Source organism: Rana temporaria, chromosome 1, assembly GCF_905171775.1.
Source record: "Rana temporaria chromosome 1, aRanTem1.1, whole genome shotgun sequence".
In the NCBI taxonomy this organism is placed as follows: domain Eukaryota; kingdom Metazoa; phylum Chordata; class Amphibia; order Anura; family Ranidae; genus Rana; species Rana temporaria.
In genome coordinates, this window is record NC_053489.1 from 43,010,451 (window position 1) to 43,030,479 (window position 20,029).

The 20,029-nt window shown below is 41.8% G+C and overlaps 1 protein-coding gene across 1 annotated transcript in view; it reads left to right on the forward strand.

The window, feature by feature from the left end:
* The window catches only part of DCC (DCC netrin 1 receptor), an 833,538-nt gene that overhangs the window by 670,634 nt on the left and 142,875 nt on the right, over positions 1-20,029 (forward strand). The window contains exon 13 of the mRNA XM_040337108.1: positions 13,589-13,730. Coding sequence (XP_040193042.1) covers positions 13,589-13,730 — 142 coding nt within the window. The remainder of the gene's footprint in view (positions 1-13,588; positions 13,731-20,029) is intronic.

Below are 20,029 nucleotides of genomic sequence, written 5' to 3' on the forward strand. Positions count from 1 at the left end.
AAAGCTCACGTTTTGTATTCCGAATACACAGTCTAGTTTAAAGGTAAAATTAAAGAAGTAGCAGGTATAAATTGTCGTTATGTATAATTACTTTTGTGTTGGCCGGAGCTCTCGCCGAATCACGCAGGCCGTTATTTTGCCATTCTGCTGTTATCAGACTTTGATTCTTTGTTGCGTCTAACAAAGATCTGCCTGTGTATGGTCATTCGGAGGCGTCATTGTTTTTTTCCAGTGTGAAAAAGTTGGAAACGGGGTGACTGTGCTAAATAAATGTTTCCTGCGTTGCTCTTCATTTTACTCTGCCAGCTAATCTGTTCAGGCTTTGTGTAAACAATAAAAGATCACAAACTACCCTTTCACTGCTTTATGGTGCACACTGTCGCATTAATGGGATTTTATGCTTGGTTAAAAGCAAGCGTCCCATCATGCCAAGGAATGTTATACACTCCCGTCAGAAGATTATAGTCTCGCATGCCAACTCGTGACAGGTCTCAGCACTTCTCATGTCAAGCCAGTAAGTGTGGCAAGAAGTCTGTCTTTAAAGTGAACTCCAGGAAAACAGCTAAACAGGCAGATGAGGAACGTATTTGTCAAATGCTTCACCTGCCAAAGAGATTTGTAATTCTGTTCAGCAGTTCCTAATGTCTAAGCAGGCCTACCAGACAGCGCAGCCAAGTCAATGACCCCACTTTCTTCTGTACTGCAGTTAAGCAACACAACTTAGGTTAGGCTCATACTTTGCGTTTGTGTCGTGAATGCGTGCAAAATTGCAAGGTTTTTGTTTAATTTGCTGTGACTTGTAGTGCTGTTCCTAATTCAATAAAGGCAACCATTGTTCAGAGTGCGGCTGTCCACAAACATCCTTTGTTCCTGTCTTGCTGAATGCATTGCCTGCAAAAAAAAAGTTCATGTGCGTGTAAAGGGAGGTGTCCCAATACTTTTGACAATAAAGTGTATGTGTTACGTCAGCAGGAAGGGGATAACAAAGCTGGTCAAACACAGCTTTCTCCCATTGCAGTGGCAATGCTATTAGCCCCACCTCCTGCAACAGTCTCCTCCCACTGTAGTACAAACAGTCACAGCCTACAGGTGAGTGGTAACTCACTGAATTCATGAGCAGTGCAGCATTGTTGCCACCTCATCACAGGAAGCTGCATTAGGTACATTTCACAGACAGGATCATCGGGTATTTGTGGGACTTTGCAGGGGGACAAAGAGAAAACTGTATGTTTTGATGCATTTACAATCAAGTGCTTCAGAATATCATTTGCATCCAAGAAAGTTCTAGTTTAATTGTTAAAAAAGGGCAACGACCCTGCTTACCTGTCTATCTGTGTGTCAAGCTGACCCTGTTTCCCCATAGACTCCCATGTCCTTTTTTGGAGGCACGGTATTGGCCAGCCTTAGGTGCCAGTGACACCACCTTTGGTAGACATGTAGCCGAGAGTCTCCCCTACAAATGTGGGTAGTTTAGAGGTCCTAGCCCCAAAGGCCGGAGCTGTGATGTGCGCCAAACTGACCCATTTTCCCCATAGGTGCCCATGTTAATCAGTGTCCTAGGGGCACTGCTATTGGAGACACGTTACCGGCCGGCCGTAGGTGCCCTTGACACACCGGCATCCAAGAGTCTCCCTTACAAGTGTGCGAAGTTTGGAGGTCCTAGCACCAAAGGGGGGAAAGCTCCCCAAGGGCGCCCCCCTAGGGGCGCTCTGCGCCGTTCCCCAACATTTTTACTCCACTCCTGAGCAAGTCCTGCCCAGCTTAAGGGTCGTTGGCCAGCTTGGGGAGGCAACGTGGACCCACCAAAGCTTAAGAGTCGTTGGCCAGCTTGGGGAGAGCTGGCCAATTCTGTAATACTGCTGGTGCTCCTGAAGTAATTTCCAAGGCTTGCACGTCTTGCCATAACATTGTTGTTACTCTTATAAAACTTGATAGCTTTTTAGTGTGAAGCTAAGCTGTCACCCAGCACAGTAGTTGATTTAGTGTAAGTAGTTTCCATTAGACTTTTTACACGGCCACACATCACATCTAGTCCGCAGTATCCCGCTGACACGCTGTATGAAGGCGAACGGCGAGCTCGCTGTGCTTTAGAGCTTGCAGTATATTGGATTGAGAGCGGCTCATAATCATCAGCCATTTACTGACATTTATTCCAATTCAGGCTGAGAATCTGTTTAATGTCACACTATCTGTCACCAAGCCGCAGATATTTGTTATCTGGCTTTTTTTTTTATAGCTTCTTTCAATCTTTTGGTATTAACAAGAAACAAGTATGAAACGCGTAACTTTCTAAATAATTCCCCCTGGTTTAGGGCTCGGTCACACCATGTCCATTTATCTGCATAGGTCAGCATATGCTCAGTGCAAGGGCCAAGGAGATTGCTGCTATCACTGTAGTAGCAGTGACTACTACAGTGATATGCAGCTTCTACATCGATCGATCGGGTATGAGGACTGCATACAATTGTTTTCTGTATGTCCTATCACAGCATGAAGGTACATTGCAAAAAACAAAACAGCATGGGCCAGATTCTCATAGTTCTGCGTATCTCTGCGGCAGCGTAACGTATCCGATTTACGTTACGCCGCCGCAACTTAGACGGGCAAGTGCTGTATTCTCAAAGCACTTGCTCCGTAAGTTGCGGCGGCGTATCGTAAATCGGCCGGCGTAAGCCCGCCTAATTCAAATTTGGATCATGGGGGCGTGTTTTATGTAAATGTACTGTGACCCGACGTGATTGACGTTTTTCACGAACGGTGCATGCGCCCTTCGTGGAAATCTCCCAGTGTGCATTGCTTCTAATACGCCGCAAGGACGTATTGGTTTTGACGTGGACGTAAATTCACGGACGAGTTACGCAAACGACGCAAAATTTTCAAATTTTGACGCGGGAACGACGGCCATACTTAACATTGTTACGCCGCACTTATGCCACCATATAGCAGGGGCAACTATACGCCGGGAAAATCCTAACGTAAACGGCGTAACTTTACTGCGTCGGCCGGGCGTACGTTCGGGAATTCGCGTATCTAGCTAATTTGCATACTCGACACGGAATTCGACGGAAGCGCCACCTAGCGGCCAGCGTAAAAATGCAGTTACGATCCGACGGAGTAAGAGACTTACGCCTGTCGGATCTAACAGCTATCTATGCGTAACTGATTCTAAGAAACAGGCGCATAGATACGATGGCGCAACTCAGAGATACGACGGCGTATCTGGAGATACGTTGTCGTATCTCAGTTGTGAATCTGGGCCCATGTCTACATTTTTTAAGCAGTGCAAGTCAATGTAACGGGTTGTCACTGCAAAGGGGAGTGCGGCTGAATGAGCTGCAGTGCATAGAATTGAATATAGTGTAATTTTCACACCACTACTGTACCTGCCACCATTCATTTCCAGGGCAGGAAGTCAATGGAAATCTATCCAATGGAATATATAGAGCCACAAATAGACAAGGGTTCTAACCCCCCTTCCTTCTCTATTCAAAACTAAAAAGAAAGGTTTTGACTATACATACACTCTAAACTCCATTGATCAGCATATAGCCGTATAGAAGGCTCCTTGCTTGCCATTATCTGGCCCTTGCAAAAATGTGATTGGGTATTCTTTGCAAAGTGAAGCTTTGTCACTTTTACTAAGCTCGGCAGCAACAGCACTTGCAAAGTGCACAGTCTATTTGCCTTTAGCAAATCAACACCTTTGATTTGTGCTTAAACACATTTAGTTTTATGGAAATTGTGTTCATACTTCAACTCGCAACAATGTAACATCCCTATCATCATCGCATGCATATAAAAAAAAAAAAAAGACATAAAGAGTTGGCGTTAGTGGTAAAGAAACTGCACAGATAATTCTACCAGGATTTACGAGTCATTATATGTGTGTCAGTGTACGGCGATGAATAAACTTTTCTCATTTGGTAAACATGCCTATTTAATTAAGAGATAGGTAGCGCCAGATTTGTGTCTGTTGTGTCCTGCAGATGAAAATGCATATTGTGAATTACTATCCTACTGTGCAGGAGAGATTAGCTGCATTACTGAAATGGGAGAGAATTGGAAGATGGGGAAGGCTGTTTAACAAAGCAGAGAAAATGATCATTTCTTCAAATGGAAATCCTTTAAATTATTAAGAATAATAGTTTTCCGTTTGAATCTTACTGTGCTAATTATAGTTTCAACATCAGATTCCTGCTTCTGAATCCTTTAATCCTCAGTCCCCAAGGCATCTTTCTGTATGTTCCCTGATTATGGAACCAGATAATTCACGTTCTCTAGGCATGGTGTTCGGTACAAGGCTAGAACACTTTGGTACAAAGAATATTGAGAGGCTGACATATTTGCTTTGCTGGATTTGGTGTGGACCCACTCTGGAGGTCTTAGGCTGCCTTTGGTGTAGACAAAAACTGAAGGTATTTCAGCTGCCTTTGTGTAGGCGCACACTGGAGGACTTCGGCTGCCTTTGTTGCAGGCACAAACCGAATATCTGCAGCTACCTTTGGTGTAGACTAGTGGCCATGTGCAGCCCTTGAGCCATGTGTCGGGATCCAGGAGTGTAGACACTCACTTGAGATTTTCAGTTGTCTTTTGTGTAGACACACACTGTAGGTCCTCAGCTACCTTTGGTGTAGACTAGTGGTAGTCAACTTGAAAATTGTAGGGTGCTTTAAGAGTGACACCCCCCCGAAAACTTCCAGAGGGCTACACAATAGCAGCACAACACCTGTATTGGTGGTCAGTGGAGTGAAATGTAACCCAGCGCTCCCCACATTGGTGCCGTTCTGCTTCCAATAGCTTGCAGTCCACATGTAGAGGGCCATGTGTCAGCTCCAGGGGTGTAGACACTCACTTGAGATTTTCAGTTGTCTTCTGTGTAGACACACACTGTAGGTCCTCAAGCTGCCTTTGATGTAGACACATACTGTAGGCCTTCAGCTGCTTTGGTGTAGACAAACATTGAAGGTCTTCAGCTGCCTTTGAAGACGACACATACTGGAGGCCTTCAGCTTCCTTTGTGTAGAGACACACTGAAGGTCTTCAGCTGCCTTTGGTGTAGATATACACGGACGGTCTTCAGCTTTCTCTTGTGTAGACACACACTGAAGGTCTTAAGCTCCTCTTGTGAAGACACACACTGAAGGTCTCCAGCTGCCCTTGATGTAGACACATACTGGAGGTCTTCAGCTTTCCTTGTGTAGATAACACTGAAGGTCTTCGGCTGCCTTTGGTGTAGACACACATGGAAGGTCTTCAGATTCCTTTGTGTAGACACATACTAGAGGTCTTCAGCTTCCTTTGTCCTAGACACACACTGGAGGATTTCAGCTGCCTTTAGTGTAGACATACCTTGAGATATTCAGTCGCCTTTGAGACAAACACTGGAGGTCTTCAGCTGCCTTTGGTGTAAACACACTGGAGGTCTCCATCGGACTTTGGGGTAGACACACTCTGGAGGTTCTCAGCTGCCAATGGTATAGACACACATCAGAGGCCTTTAGCTGTCATTGGTGTAGGCACACACCAGAGGTCTTAAGCTGTCATTAATAAAGTTCAATACTTCCGAGCATGCGTCGACTTGATTCTGAGCATGCGTAGGAATTTTCTCCAACGGAGTTCCACACAGACGATCGGAATTTCCCATAGGATTTTATTCCATCAGAAAAATGTAAAACATGTTCTATTTTTCTACTCGGATGGAAAAAAAAAACCTATAGGCCCACACACGATAGGAATTTCTGATGAAAAAATTCCATCAGACTGTTTTCATCAGAAATTCCTATCGTGTGTACAAGGCATAAGAGTCATTATATGTGTGTCAGTGTACGACGATGAATTAACTTTTCTCATTTGGTAAACAAGCCTATTTAATTAAGAGATAGGTACCGCCAGATTTGTGTCTATTGTGTCCTGCAGATGAAAATGCATATTGTAAATTACTATCCAACTGTGCAGGAGAGATTAGCTGCATTACTGAAATGGGAGAGACTTGGAAGATGGGGAAGGCTGTTTAACAAAGCAGAAACAATTATAATTTCTTCAAATGGAAATCCTTAAAATTATTAGCAATAATAGTTTTCCGTTTGATTCTGGGGGTCTTCAGCTTCCATTGTGTAGACATACACTGAAGATCTTCAGCTACCGTGTGTATAGATACATACTAGAGGTCTTTAGATTCCTTTGTGTAGAGACATACTAGAGGTCTTCAGCTTCCTTTGTGTAGAGACATACTAGAGGTCTTCAGCTTCCTTTGTGTAGAGACATACTAGAGGTCTTTATCTGTGTTTGCCCTAGACACACACTGAAGGATTTCAGCTGCCTTTGGTGTAGACACACATGGAAGGTCTTCAGCTTCTTTTGTGTAGGCACATACTACATGCCTTAAGCTGTGTTTGTCCTAGACACACACTGAAGGATTTTAGCTGCCTTTGACGTAGACATACCCTGAGATATTCAGTTGCCTTTGCTGTAGAAACACACTGGAGATCTTCAGCTGACTTTGAAGTGGTTCTCAGCTGCCATTGATGTAGACACACACCAGAGGTCTTCAGCTGCCATTGGTGTAGGTACACAGTGGAGGGCTTCAATGGGGATTTTTAAGTAGTGAAGTTTGGCGCCATTCCATGATCAGGCACAATTTTGAAGCGTGACATGTTAGGTATCTATTTACTCTGCGTAACTTCATCTTTCACATTATGCAAAAACATTGGGCTAACTTTACTGTTTTGTTAATTTTTAAAACACAAAACAGTTTTTTTTTCCAAAATATTGCTGGGCAAATATCATACGAGATAAAAAGTTGCAACCACCGCCATTGTCTTCTCTATGGTCTTTGATAAAACAATATATATAATGTTTGGGGGTTCTATGTCATGTTCTACATGTAGGAGAGACATTTCAGAATTGGTCTGGGTGGCAAGTTGCAGGACCAACACATTTTTTTTGTGCTCTTACTGAATAAATATAACAGCATGCTTTCAATTGTTAAGGTTTACATATGCCTCAACAGGGCTTTACAAGTAAAGAAATAATTGTAGAATCCAAATGAACACTTGCTGTTGTGAATGAAGCGCACATTTTATTATTTTTTTTAGTACTAATTAAATAACTGGAGATTTTTCAATTATTCAATCAGCAGATTGTTGGCATTCATACAGTTATATTACTTGTAATCAGTGGAATGAAATATTCAGTTGGTTTCGCAAACGGACATACTGCCAAACTGTTCATTTGTGGAGTGACAGATGCAGAGTTTTGAATCAAGTTTTGAAAGTCAAATGACTTCATGCCAGCAAGCGACTCTGTTGGAGGCTTCCAGTAAATTAGTAAAAGCAATACAATAGGTTTTGTCTGGAGTTCATCTTTAACTCAGCAGAATTTGCCAAAATAGTAGACGGACTGACTAAAAAATGACCTGCAGTCTAATTTGTTGCCTTTCTATAGCATCTATTAGTAGATATAAGAAAAAGAAGGGGACCAAGGGTGTACAACATCCAAATAGACTATAAATTGTAAAATTTAGGACAGTTATAGGCGGACTTTAAAGGTACCAAAAGGAATTCGCCATATTTTGAAAACATTTTTTTTTAATACATATTTATAAAAAAAGTTACAAAAATTCATATTAAAAACATACAGATTTGACTCTCCATAGGAGTCATACAATTTTAGCAATTCCCTAATGATACATATAGGACAATATAAGTCTATGTTTCGCTTGTCGCTTCCTCAGGACTTATTGTCACATATCAACGAAGAGGGAATTGAAATTGGCGGAAAACCTTCAAATATGCGCGTCATGCCTCATAACTCCCCTCTCCAGGCCGGCATATGAAAACTATTGGGTCATCAGCAGCACTCTAGATTCTAGCTTAACCCCCTTAGCGGTAAACGCGAGCGTGACTCGGGGTGGGTTTTCCATGTTAGGATCGGTATCCCCGAGTCACGCTCGGGGTGGACGTGCAGAGTGTGCACCGGCGCGGCTTACCTGCTCGCTGAATCCACAGGCAAGTTACTTACCTTGTCCCTGGATCCAGCGATGCATCCCTGCTGTGTGAGCGAGCGGGTCCTCCTCGCTCGATTCACAGTGTCCCCGTGTGCCGCCGATCTCCGTTCCCTGCGACGTTACGATGCACGGGGGCGGAGAACGGCGCCAAATTAAAAAAAGTAAACAAACACTATAGTATCGTATAGATTACAGTACTGTATGTAAAAAATACACACCCCCCTTGTCCCTAGTGGTCTGTCCAGTGCCCTACATGTACTTTTATATAATAAAAACTGTTCTTTCTCCCTGCAAACTGTAGATTGTCCAAAAGTGTCCCTTTATGTCAAAAATGGTTTTAGATCAGCTAGAAAACAGCGATAATAAATTATAATCACTTGCAGAATTGTGCGATAGCGATTTGTGGGGAAATACGTCATAAAAAAATAAAAGTAATGACAGCGACAATTCTGCAACTGAGCAAATTTCAGTGATTTTGAGTTGATTACATTATTGAATAATTTTTATTATAATTATATTATTATTTGTTATAATTATTTATAATTATTTATTATATTATAATTTATAATTTTGTTTTAAAAAAAAATCATACCCGGGATGCCTACAAGACTCTTGTTTGGTCAGATTTAAGTGAGTTATTCCTAAAAATTACAGGCCTACAGTATAAAACGCTAAATTTCATTGCAAAATAATTGTACCGCTTTTGGTACGTAATTCCAGACAGTATCATACCGCCAGGGAGGTTAGATAGGTGGCTCTGAATATCATGCAAACGATGGACTGCAGGACAAAATCTGACAATTACTTCAGTTGTCTGTAGCAATTATACAAGCAGATGGTGAAGCAGGGAAGTCCAAATGCAACAGTCAAGGACGAATTGATCAGCATATAATGGAATCCAATGTTGATCAGAGCAAACGTTTAATAGAAAATACCATCTCACAGTGGCTAATCTGTCATTATGGATCCATATAGTCTCCCACCGCACTCCATTATATGCTGATCAGTGCATCCTTGATTGTTGCATTTGGACTTCCCTGCATCACCAGGGAGGGCAGTTATGAGGCATGACGCGCATTTGAAGGTTTTCCGCCAATTTCAATTCCCTCTTCTTTGATATGTGACAATAAGTCCTGAGGAAGCGACAAGCGAAACGTAGACTTATTTTGTCCTATATGTATCATTGTATAACTATTATGGAGAGTCAAATCGGTATGTTTTTAGTATGAATTTGTGTAACTTTTTTATAAATATGTATTAAAATTATATTTTTTCAAATTATGGTGAATTTCTTTTGGTACATCTATTAGTAGAGTTATTTAGAAGCCCAGATATAAATCCAAAACATATATTTTCACTCTTTTTTTAAAGCTGGCATAGTTACTAAATCTAATGTGATATCATAAACCAGACAACAAGAATGATTTTCCTTTTCCAAAAAAACTAAAACTTTACTTTGATCAGTTCTGCTTCTCCATGATGACTTCTTTCTATAACTGTCTATATTTGGCTTGCTATAGTACATGGGAGTTGTGTTAACTTCACAAGAGCTAATGAAGAAGTTGCAAAGTCTGCGATGACCTCAGAATATCTGAAGTGCTAAAGTAGGAATGATATTTCCTGCTGTGGAAACTGTAACACATTTTTTTAAAAACAGTAATTACCATGACTTTGAGTTCCAAAAAAATACTTACGGTAACTTTTTTCCTTGCTTATGACTTCTTCATAAGTTATTTTTCTCTATACAATAATGGTTAAAGTGTACCTATCATTTACACATAACTAAAGCATGACTCAAGCCAAATCTTTTGTTTTGTGAAGAGAAATATAAGGTTTGAGTCTCTCTCTCTCTTATTATTTGTGTCTGTTCCCCTTTTGCAGATATTTCCCCTAATTTCCTTACAGGAAGTGATGGGAAAGCCATCACATGGGTACAATGGGTAAAGGTTAGAAAGTTTTCCTGAAGACGTCATTGTGACAAAACGCATAGAAGCGGAACTTCTGGTAATTGGAACGCACACAGGCTCCTGGTTATGGCAGACAGGTTGTGCAAGTTCTCTATATAATTGCAGAGTATATTTTTGCCTATTGGGCACTTTTTTTTTTTTAAACAAAGTTTTATTGTAATCAAATTAACAGTTGTACAATCATACTAGCATTTGTACATACATTTTTAGCATGGAAAATGTAACATTTAGTATAGCTGATATCAGTAGTGGAGTTTCTTTTTTTTCTCCTTTTCTTTTTTTTTCTTTCCCCCCTCTTCCCATTCCTCATTCTCCAGGGGACCCAACACCCTCTCCCAGCAAAGTTTGAGTTTATACGCCAATTTGGTCGAAATGGAGGCAATGAGCATACTGTAGAAGGCCAATGTTAATTTGCGGGGGTCACTACTTTTGATTATAGCTATAAGAGGATTAGGGGCAGACTGTATCGGGCACCTTTTAATGTAAGAGGCTAATCGCTTGTTTTATTGGTTTAGTTCCTATATATGAAATAAACCTACTACACTTTGGGGGTTATTTACTAAAGGCAAATCCACTTTGCACTACAAGTGCAAACTACAAGTGCAAAGTGCTCTTGAAATTGCACTGAAAGTGCACTTGGAAGTGCAGTCGCTGTAAATCTGAGGGGTAGATCTGAAATGAGGGGGAAGCTCTGCTGATTTTATCATCTAATCTTGTGCAAGTTAAAATGCTGTTTTTTATTTTTCTTGCATGTCCCCCTCGGATCTACAGCGACTGCACTTCCAAGTGTACTTTGCACTTGTAATGCAAAATGGATTTGCCTTTTGTAAATAACCCCTTTTGAGTATATTTCTCCCTTTGTGCTTACTTTGCTATATGTTGGTAATTAATTAGAGGAGAAATGTTCCACCAGCCTAAGTTGGGTGTTCCTCGCTATGTGAGGAATGATATCTAATGCTTATTGACCACTTTTAACTAAGCAGTCAATGGTGGTCTGGTGAGTGTTTAGCATCTTCACTGCTTACTGGGTGTCACTATATAGTGTGAAGTGAATCTTCAAACTAAAAGCGGCTCATGGACTTTAAGGCTTAATGTAAACGGGCCGTTTTACAACCTCTCCAGAACGATTTAACTTGACAGATAATAACCAACGTTTAAAAATGTCCGTTTTGACGCGTCTACATGCCGTGGGTTTAGCCGCATTTGCGTTTAGAATCATTTTTTTTTTTTTAGAAACCTCTTATAAACGAAACGTGGCTAAACACGAGTTACCGCGTTTATACGTGTTTACAAGCTGTTACAGGTGTTTGACGTTTCAAATGCCTCTGAACATCTATTCTGAACGCATGTTTTTGCTTTCCAAATAATGGGCCAGATCCACAAAAGGGATATGACGGCGTATCTACTGATACGCCGTCGTATCCCTGCTTCTATCTTTGGAACTGATCCACAGAATCAGTTTCCAATAGATAGACAGAAGATCCGACATGTGTAAGGGACTTACACTGTCGGATCTTAGGATGCAGTACCGCATCCGCCACTGGGGGCATTTCTCGTCGAAATGCCGCTTCGGGTATGCAAATTAGCACTTACGGTTGGAGCAAAACCACCTGTCCTTCAGAAGGCAGATCAAAACCCTGCTTTTCTGATAGGCATGAGACACAAACAACAAGCGCCCAGAGGCGATTCAGTTCGCATGTGCCGCGCTATATAAATTTTTTCATTCATTCATTCATTCACGGAGATCCACAAAGCTTTTACGCTTCGTTTCTTCTCCGTAAGTATTAGTTTGCAAACGCAAAATTAGGGCTGCTTTTACAAGGTCTAAACTGTTTAGGCCTTGTAAAAGTAGACCCTTCTATCCCGCGTCGCCGTCTTTTTTTTTTTTTTTTTAATTTTTCCCGCCGCAACTCGTATTTTTTTTTTACTCCCGTCGCGATTCTCAAAACCCGGCGCAACGTAAAACCGCGCAAAGCACGTCGGGAAAATGACGTCGTGAGCATGCGCAGTATGTCCGGCGCGGGAGCGCGCCTAATTTAAATGGGACTCGCCCCATTTGAATAGGAACGCCTTGCGCCGGCCGGATTTAAGTTACACAGCCGAAAATATCTAGGTAAGTGCTTTGTGGATCGGGCACTTAGGTAGAAATTTTCCGGCAGTGTAACTTAAATGGGAATATTTAAGTTACGGCGGCTGGCTGTGGATCTGGCCCAATGCTTCTAAACTCAACTGCCTAGAAACTACTATAAATGACCCTGTGAACAGGAGTTCAGGGGCAGCTAAAAAAACGTTGGTCCAACTGTTCGTAAACATTCGTTTACCAGCAGCAGTGTACATGAAGCCCTAGGTGGCGTGGATATTATATGGACTTTATTTTGCACAACATCGTTAGTATTTATTGGTGTGGTGTCACTACATGCATTGCTAATTGCTAATATTTGTTGCATCGTTAATTGCACGTCTAATTATTAATATTCATTGATTATTTATTCTTGTCACTAGATGATTAGTTTTTTTGGCACATGTTTATTCATTTATACCACATGATATATGAAGCTCACTATTTTTAATTAAGTTTTTCACTATTTATTATTCATGTAATTGTATACATATTTATACATTTTGTTAAGGGCTGGAATATCAATTGGTTTCACACACATTTTTAACTTTTATTGGTTGGATCTTTTAGGCTTATTATCAGTGCCCCCTCTGTTTTTTTATTCATTTTTTATTTAGTGTTATACACTAATTGGGTGGCAGCTTACTATTATTCCTTTCACGATTGTTTTGCAACAAACATGTTATACGTACCTGCTCTGTGCAATGATTTTGCACAGAGCAGGCCCATTCCTCTTTTTTTTTTGGGTCCCCCATCGGCAGTCCTGGCTCCTCCCCCCTTCCGAGTGCTCCCAATAGCAAGCCCCTTGCTATAAGGGCACTCAAACAGGCTTGTTCCCAATCTGTTATACGCCAATTTGGTCGAAACGGGGGCAATGAGCATACTGTAGAAGGCCGATGTTAATTTGCGGGTCAGTACTTTTTCAGTACTTTTGATTATAGCTATAAGAGGATTAGGGTCAGACTGTATCAGGCACCTTTCTATGTAAGAGGCTAATCGCTTGTTTTATTGGTTTAGTTCCTATATATGAAATAAACTTACTACACTTTGGGGGTTATTTACTAAAGGCAAATCCACTTTGCACTACAAGTGCAAAGTGCACTTGAAATTTCACTGAAAGTGCACTTGTCTTTGTATGCTGTGGCATTAACAGGATCTTTCACTGGGAACACCTGAATTCAATAATTTAAGGGTAGGTCCACCTATATTTGGTCATAGTTGTTTAGTTTGCGATTTAGTTTGCATGAGTTGCGCTATATAAGTCTCTCACTCACTCGCTCACTCATAGTTGTAGGTGTAATTTCCAGGTATCCACAAACCTTTCTCTGTATAGTATATAGGTTTTGGATATGTTGCCCTTTTGTAAAGGTTTTCTTGTATTGTAGTCTACTTTAACTAGTACCATAAGAAGATTGCAGCGTTTTAAAACCTCTTGGTCAAGTGCAGTAGAATTTAACACAATGAACTGATGATTTTTTTCTTTTCTTTTTATTTCAGAGCATAAAAGTAAGCTGGCTACCACCCCCCTCAGGAACTCAGAATGGATTTATTACCGGGTACAAAATCAGGCACAGAAAAACCACCCGACGGGGGGAGTTGGAGACAATAGAGCCCAACAACCTATGGTACTTGTTCACAGGTAAGTTCTCCCTGCCAGGTCCACCCCTTGTGTAACTAACACTGTAATCATATTAAAACTTTCTTGAATAGATATAAACGTATATTTGATTTACTTGTTTTAAACTTTTTATATATATATATATATATATATATATATATATATATATATATATATATATATATATATTTCCTAAATTACTTCCTGGTTTCTGGCTTAGGCAAATTATGTCATATATCCCAGGGGGAGGGGAGGAGGGGGTTTCTCAGCTAAGCCCACCCTCCTGCCTGAATGCCAGAGCTAAGGGCAGGTGGATTTCATAAAGTAAATGCTACATGAATCATCTGCCCTTAAGCCTCGTACACACGATCAGTCCATCCGATTAAAACGGCCTGAAGGACAGTTGTCCTAGGTTAACCTATGAAGCTGGCTGATGGCCCGTGGTGCGTACACACCTTAGGTTAAATAACCGATCGTGTCAGAACGCGGTGACGTAAAACACAACGATGTGCTGAAAAAAACGAAGTTCAATGCTTCCAAGCATGCGTCGACTTGATTCTGAGCATGCGCGGGTTTTTAACCGATGGTTTTGCATACTAACAATCGGTTTTGACCTATCGGTTACCATCCATAGGTTAAATTTTAAACAAGTTTTAAACAAGTTGCCATTTTTTTAACCTAAGTTTAAATAACTTATGGGGCCTACACACGATCGGTTTGGAGTGATGAAAACGGTCCTTCAGACCGTTTTAATCGGTTTAACCTATCGTGTGTACGAGCCTTTACTCAAGAGGGCCACAGCCAGAAATGCTAGAACAGTGTTTTTCAAAGTGATTTCTCAGCTAAAAAAAAGCATGGAGACATGAATGGATGGGGGAGTTTGCGCTAAATATTAAAAATAAATTAAAAAACTTTTTTGGTTTGTGGTGCTCAGATGCAGTATAGTTCCACTTTAAGCCACCAAGGCCTTGAGTGGGTATAGGCCTAGTCATATGCAAATACTGACTTTTGGATATTAGGTGTTTGCATATAATGTATGGGGGCTTGGGTGGAATAAAGGGGCACCTGGTTACTTTATTTTTCAGAAGTGTTTTATAAAGCTATCCGTTGCTTTAAAACCAAAAATAGTCTTTTTGAAAAAACGTAAATCTTAATTTTATACAGTGCTAAAATACTTACCCCTACCTATTTATGAAAAAAAAGATAAAAAAAATAAATACATAGTTAATCTGGTTGAAAAAAATACATACTATGGCCCAGTTTCTTGTACACTGGGCGTATCTCTGCGGCAGCGTAACGTATCCTTATTCACAAAGCACTTGCCTGTAAAGTTGCGGCGGCATAGCGTAAATCACCCGGCGGAATTCAAATTCGGCGGGTAGGGGGCGTGTATCATTTTAATGAAGCACGTCTCTGCGCCGAATGAACTGCGCATGCGCCGTCCATAAAATATCCCAGTGTGCATTGCTCCAAATGACGGCGCAAGGACGCCATTGGTTTCGACGTGAACGTAAATGACGTCCAGCCCCATTCACGGACGACTTACGCAAATGACGTAACTTTTTAAAATTTCGACGCGGGAACGACGGCCATACTTAACATTGGCTGCGCCTCATATAGCAGGGGCAACATTACGCCGGGAAAAGCCTAACGTAAAAGTTGTAACTTTACTGCATCGGCCGCGCGTACGTTTGGGAATTCGCGTATCTAGCTAATTTGCATACTCAACGTGGATTTCAACGGAAGCGCCACCTAGCGGGCCAAAAAAAAATTGCAGTTTAGATCCGACGGCGTAAGAGACTTACGCCTGTCGGATCTAATGGATATCTATGCGTAACTGATTCTAAGAATCAGTCGCATAGATACGACGGGTCAGATTAGGACTTACAACGGCGTACATGGCGCTGCGCCGTCATAAGTCCTTTGAGAATCTGGCCCTGTAAGTTCATCCAGTTCCAAATATTTTTTGGTTTGTGACTTGATTGCATCTAAAAATGTTTTAATGTATTTATTTTTATTTATTTATCAGTAGGTCATGTCTGCACTGTCTAAAATTTGCATTTGTATTTTATTTAAAATAATTATATTCTCTTTCTACTGAATAACATTGGCATATTCACCGGCCATTGATGACAGGGACAGCCAGACAGCTGGAATTTTCATTAAGGGGTCGTGAGCAGCAACACCCATACGTCTCTTCTTGTGTATTTATTAAAGTCCAGTCATTCAAAAATAATGAAAAACGGTAACATGCCAGTAGCTGCAGATCAGACCGTAGCAAATACACATTTTATAAGTGCCGTGTCTGCTCCATGAGCCTCACATTATGAAGATAGGAGTTATAAAACTAACAAGTCCAATTTCGAAAATATAGCAGATAGAAATCCTATACAGGCAGCCTTCATCCTTCTTCATAGACACAGGACGTCTCAGTGAGCTGTAATATCATTCACGTTATGAGGAGCATTATCTCATGTAATATCACCAGCCACTGAAGCAAACAAAATTACTGTGGCATCACTGAGCAAGTGTGCTGTACGTAATCTTGTGTGAAAGTAAGTATCATCGGGAAATAATGGACTACATCAAGTAATATGGCTACCGAAAGAGCCGTAATCAAAATAGTTAACTTAATAGACAGACTCGCTGACATGAGATAGCTAGATGGATAGATAGATAGATAGATAGATAGATAGATAGATAGATAGATAGATAGATAGATATTTTAGGTAAAAGATGGAATGAAAAAGAAAGATGGATGCATGTCTAGATACAAAGGTTGATACATTCATTGACAATAGAAAAATAAATAATAGTAAACGGATAATGTCAAGAACCATGAATCAGACTGAGACAGTGCAGTAAAAAATCACACTTTAATAAAATGGTAAAATGGTATAAACAGTGCAAACGTAGTCAAAACATAGCCAGGGTTCGGAAATCAGGTAGTCAGAACAAGCCAGTAAAACAGGAATCCAGAGATCAGTGTAGTCAGAGGCAGAAAACAGGATCAAGAACCAGAAGGGAATTCATCCAGGCAAAAGTCTTTAACATGAAAACACAGCAGAGAGTATCCGGATTTGTTGACCAAGGAGATCTGATGCAATTAGCTTAAATAGCCAGCAAGCTGATTAACAAACAGCATGAAAGGCTGAAATGGGCACAGTGGGGCTGCAATGGGCACAGTGGGGCTGCAACAGCACAGTGGGGCTGCAACGGGCACAGTATGGCTGCAATGGGCACAGTATAGCTGCAACGGGCACAGTATGGCTGCAACGGGCACAGTATGGCTGCAATGGGCACCGTGGGGCTGCAACGGGCACCGTGGGGCTGTAATGGGCACAGTGGGGCTATTGTGGGCACAGTGTGGCTGCAATGGTGGGTGCAACGGGCACAGTATGGCTACAGCGGGCACAGTACTGCTACAGCGGGCACAGTGGGGCTGTAATAGGCACCACAAGGCTGTAATGGCCACTGTAAGGCTGTAATGGGTACCGTAAGGCTGCAATGGCACAGTGGGGCTGCAACAGGCACAGTGGGGCTGCAACGGGCACCGTATGGCTGCAACGGGCACCGTATGGCTGCAACGGGCACCGTGGGGCTGCAAGGAGCACAGTGGGGCTATAGTGGGCACAGTGTGGCTGCAATAGTGGGTGCACAATGTGGCTGCAATGGTGGGTGCACAGTGTGGCTGCAATAGTGGGTGCACAGTGTGGCTACAATGGTGGGTGCACAGTGTGGCTGAAATGGTGGGCATAGTGTGGATGCAATGGTTGGTACACAGTGTGGCTGCAATGGTGGGCACAGGTGAGGCTGCACTGATAAAGTTGTTGTTAATATTTATTTTTGTAACTTATTCTTGCATAAAACATTTAAGTGTCATTTCATGAGATCATTTATGAGGGCGTGTCTAGGGGCGGAATTAGGGGCGGAGCAGGGTAGGGATTGAGTGGGGCACTGGTGGCGAGTAACCTTTGAGGCCTGGCTAGTAGCTCAGGACTTGAAATTTTGAGCCCTGATACACAGTATACACACAATATACACGCACAGTATACATACACACAGAATACACATACACACACTGAAAAGATACTGGAGAGGCGGGGCAGCTATAATCTTGGGATTTTTAAAAAAACACAGATTTTTACATACTGTCCCTGGTTTTACTGAGGCTGGCAACCCTGATGGGGCCCCCTAGTGGCATGGGGCCCTCGGGCAGTGCCCGAATGGTCAGTCCGCCCCTGACTTGAAGTAACAGGCTGGCACTGTAATTGGCCTATTCTCTATGCAGGGAGTCCAGAATTGTTCTTCTCTATTTTTTGATGCATTGGGAACACCTGTACTAACTGTTGCTCCAACACTCATGAGAAGGGGGAGGAAGAAGATAGTCTTTCAGTTTTTGCACATTCCTTCCCATTCAGTTTGGGTCCACAGTGGACAGGGACGAAAGTATGAAGGCAGTAAGGTTTACCTCTGATCCATCACGTTTCAGTCTGGAAAAAACGGAAAAGGATGCAGTCACATGTGCAAAGTGGGTGGAACAGTGACTTAGTGGTTAGCACAATGGAGTCCGTAGCTTAACTCTTGGCCATAATGCTACCCGAATGGAGATTATGGGGCAGATTCACGTACATCGGCGCATATTTCCGCCGGGCGTAGCGTATCTAAGATACACTACGCCGCCGTAACTTTTTTTTTTTCGAATCCTCAAAGAATGCGCGCCGTAAGTTACGGTGGCGTAGTGTATCTTTGGCGGCGTAAGGGCGCGCAATTCAAATCGATGTGATGGGGGCGTGTTTTATGTAAATACGTCGTGACCCGAGGTAAACAACGTTTTTTTTAACGGCGCATGCACTGTCCGTGGGGGGTATCCCAGTGCGCATGCTCGAAATTAAACCGGAACAAGCCAATGCTTACGACGGTGACGTCATTCTACGCAAATCCCAATTAGCGAACAACGTAAAAAATTCAAATTTCGACGCGGGAACGACGGCCATACTTAACATTGAGTACGCCACCATATAGCAACTATAACTATACGCCGGAAAAAGCCGAACGCAAACGACGTAAAAAAAAATGTGCCGGCCGGACGTACGTTCGTGGATCGCCGTATCTAGCTAATTTGCATACTCGACACGGAATTAGACGGAAATGCCACCTAGCGGCCAGCGTACATATACACCTACGATCCGACGGCTTACTAAGACGTACGCCTGTTGGATCGATCCCTCATTCCGTTGTATCTTGTTTTGTGGATACAAAACAAAGATACGACGCGGGAACTTTGAAATTACGCGGCGTATCAATAGATACGCCGGCATAATTTCTTTGTGGATCTGCCCCTATATGTTCTCCCTGTGTTTGTGTGGGTTTCTGCCTGCTTTTCTGCCACATATATTGTATGATGAACCCACATGATCAGGAGCTTGAAATATAATCGACTTTTTTGTAAACAGGCTTTTATTCCACACTCTGAAGACATGCTTGTTGGTTAATTGGCTCCCATCTATATTGGCTTTATTATGTATGTGCAAGTTGACTATGCAATGTGCTATGACATTCTACATACCAGTCCCAGGCTGAGCAATTGGAACAGTTGAAGAAAGACCTGGTGACCTTCTCTTTGCCAAGAGAATTCTATGGAGTAGGCTGTCAATCACATCAGACATGGTTGCAAGAGAGCCGGCCCAAGACAAAATGTTTGGCTTTTAATATTATTTTGTTTGAGTGAAATTTTCTGCTTTCTGCAAGCTGTTGTCTAAGCTAAGTGCGTATTTTTCCCGGATAATGAGACGTCTGCCATAGCAGAGTAATTTCACTTGTATTAACGGCTAAATATCCTGCATTATCTTTACAGAGAAGAGCCTTGTAACTAAACCTGCGAGTACTTTTTTTTTCTTTAATGATACTATTTTTTTGGTAAATTATTTGACATTTAGCAGCTTCATTTGAGTGTTTTAATACATAATAACCCACTACAGAAAATGAGAGCATTAGCTAGATTATATGTTTGGAAGTAAGTGTTATATATGGTTTTATCTGTCTACAGTATCTATCTATCTATCTATCTATCTATCTATCTATCTATCTATCTATCTATCTATCTATCTATCTATCTATCTCTATATCTATCTATCTATCTATCTATCTATCTATCTATCTACCATATTGGTTGGGGTATAGCGCGCTCCCGCGTATAGCGCGCACCCCTAAAGTTGGGCAGAAATTCCTGTGGAAAAAAAGATTTTGTACTTACAGTTTTGGTGTCTTGCGCGGTGTCCATCGACGGCCTCGTTGGGTCCGGCGTCCGTCTGCGGCTT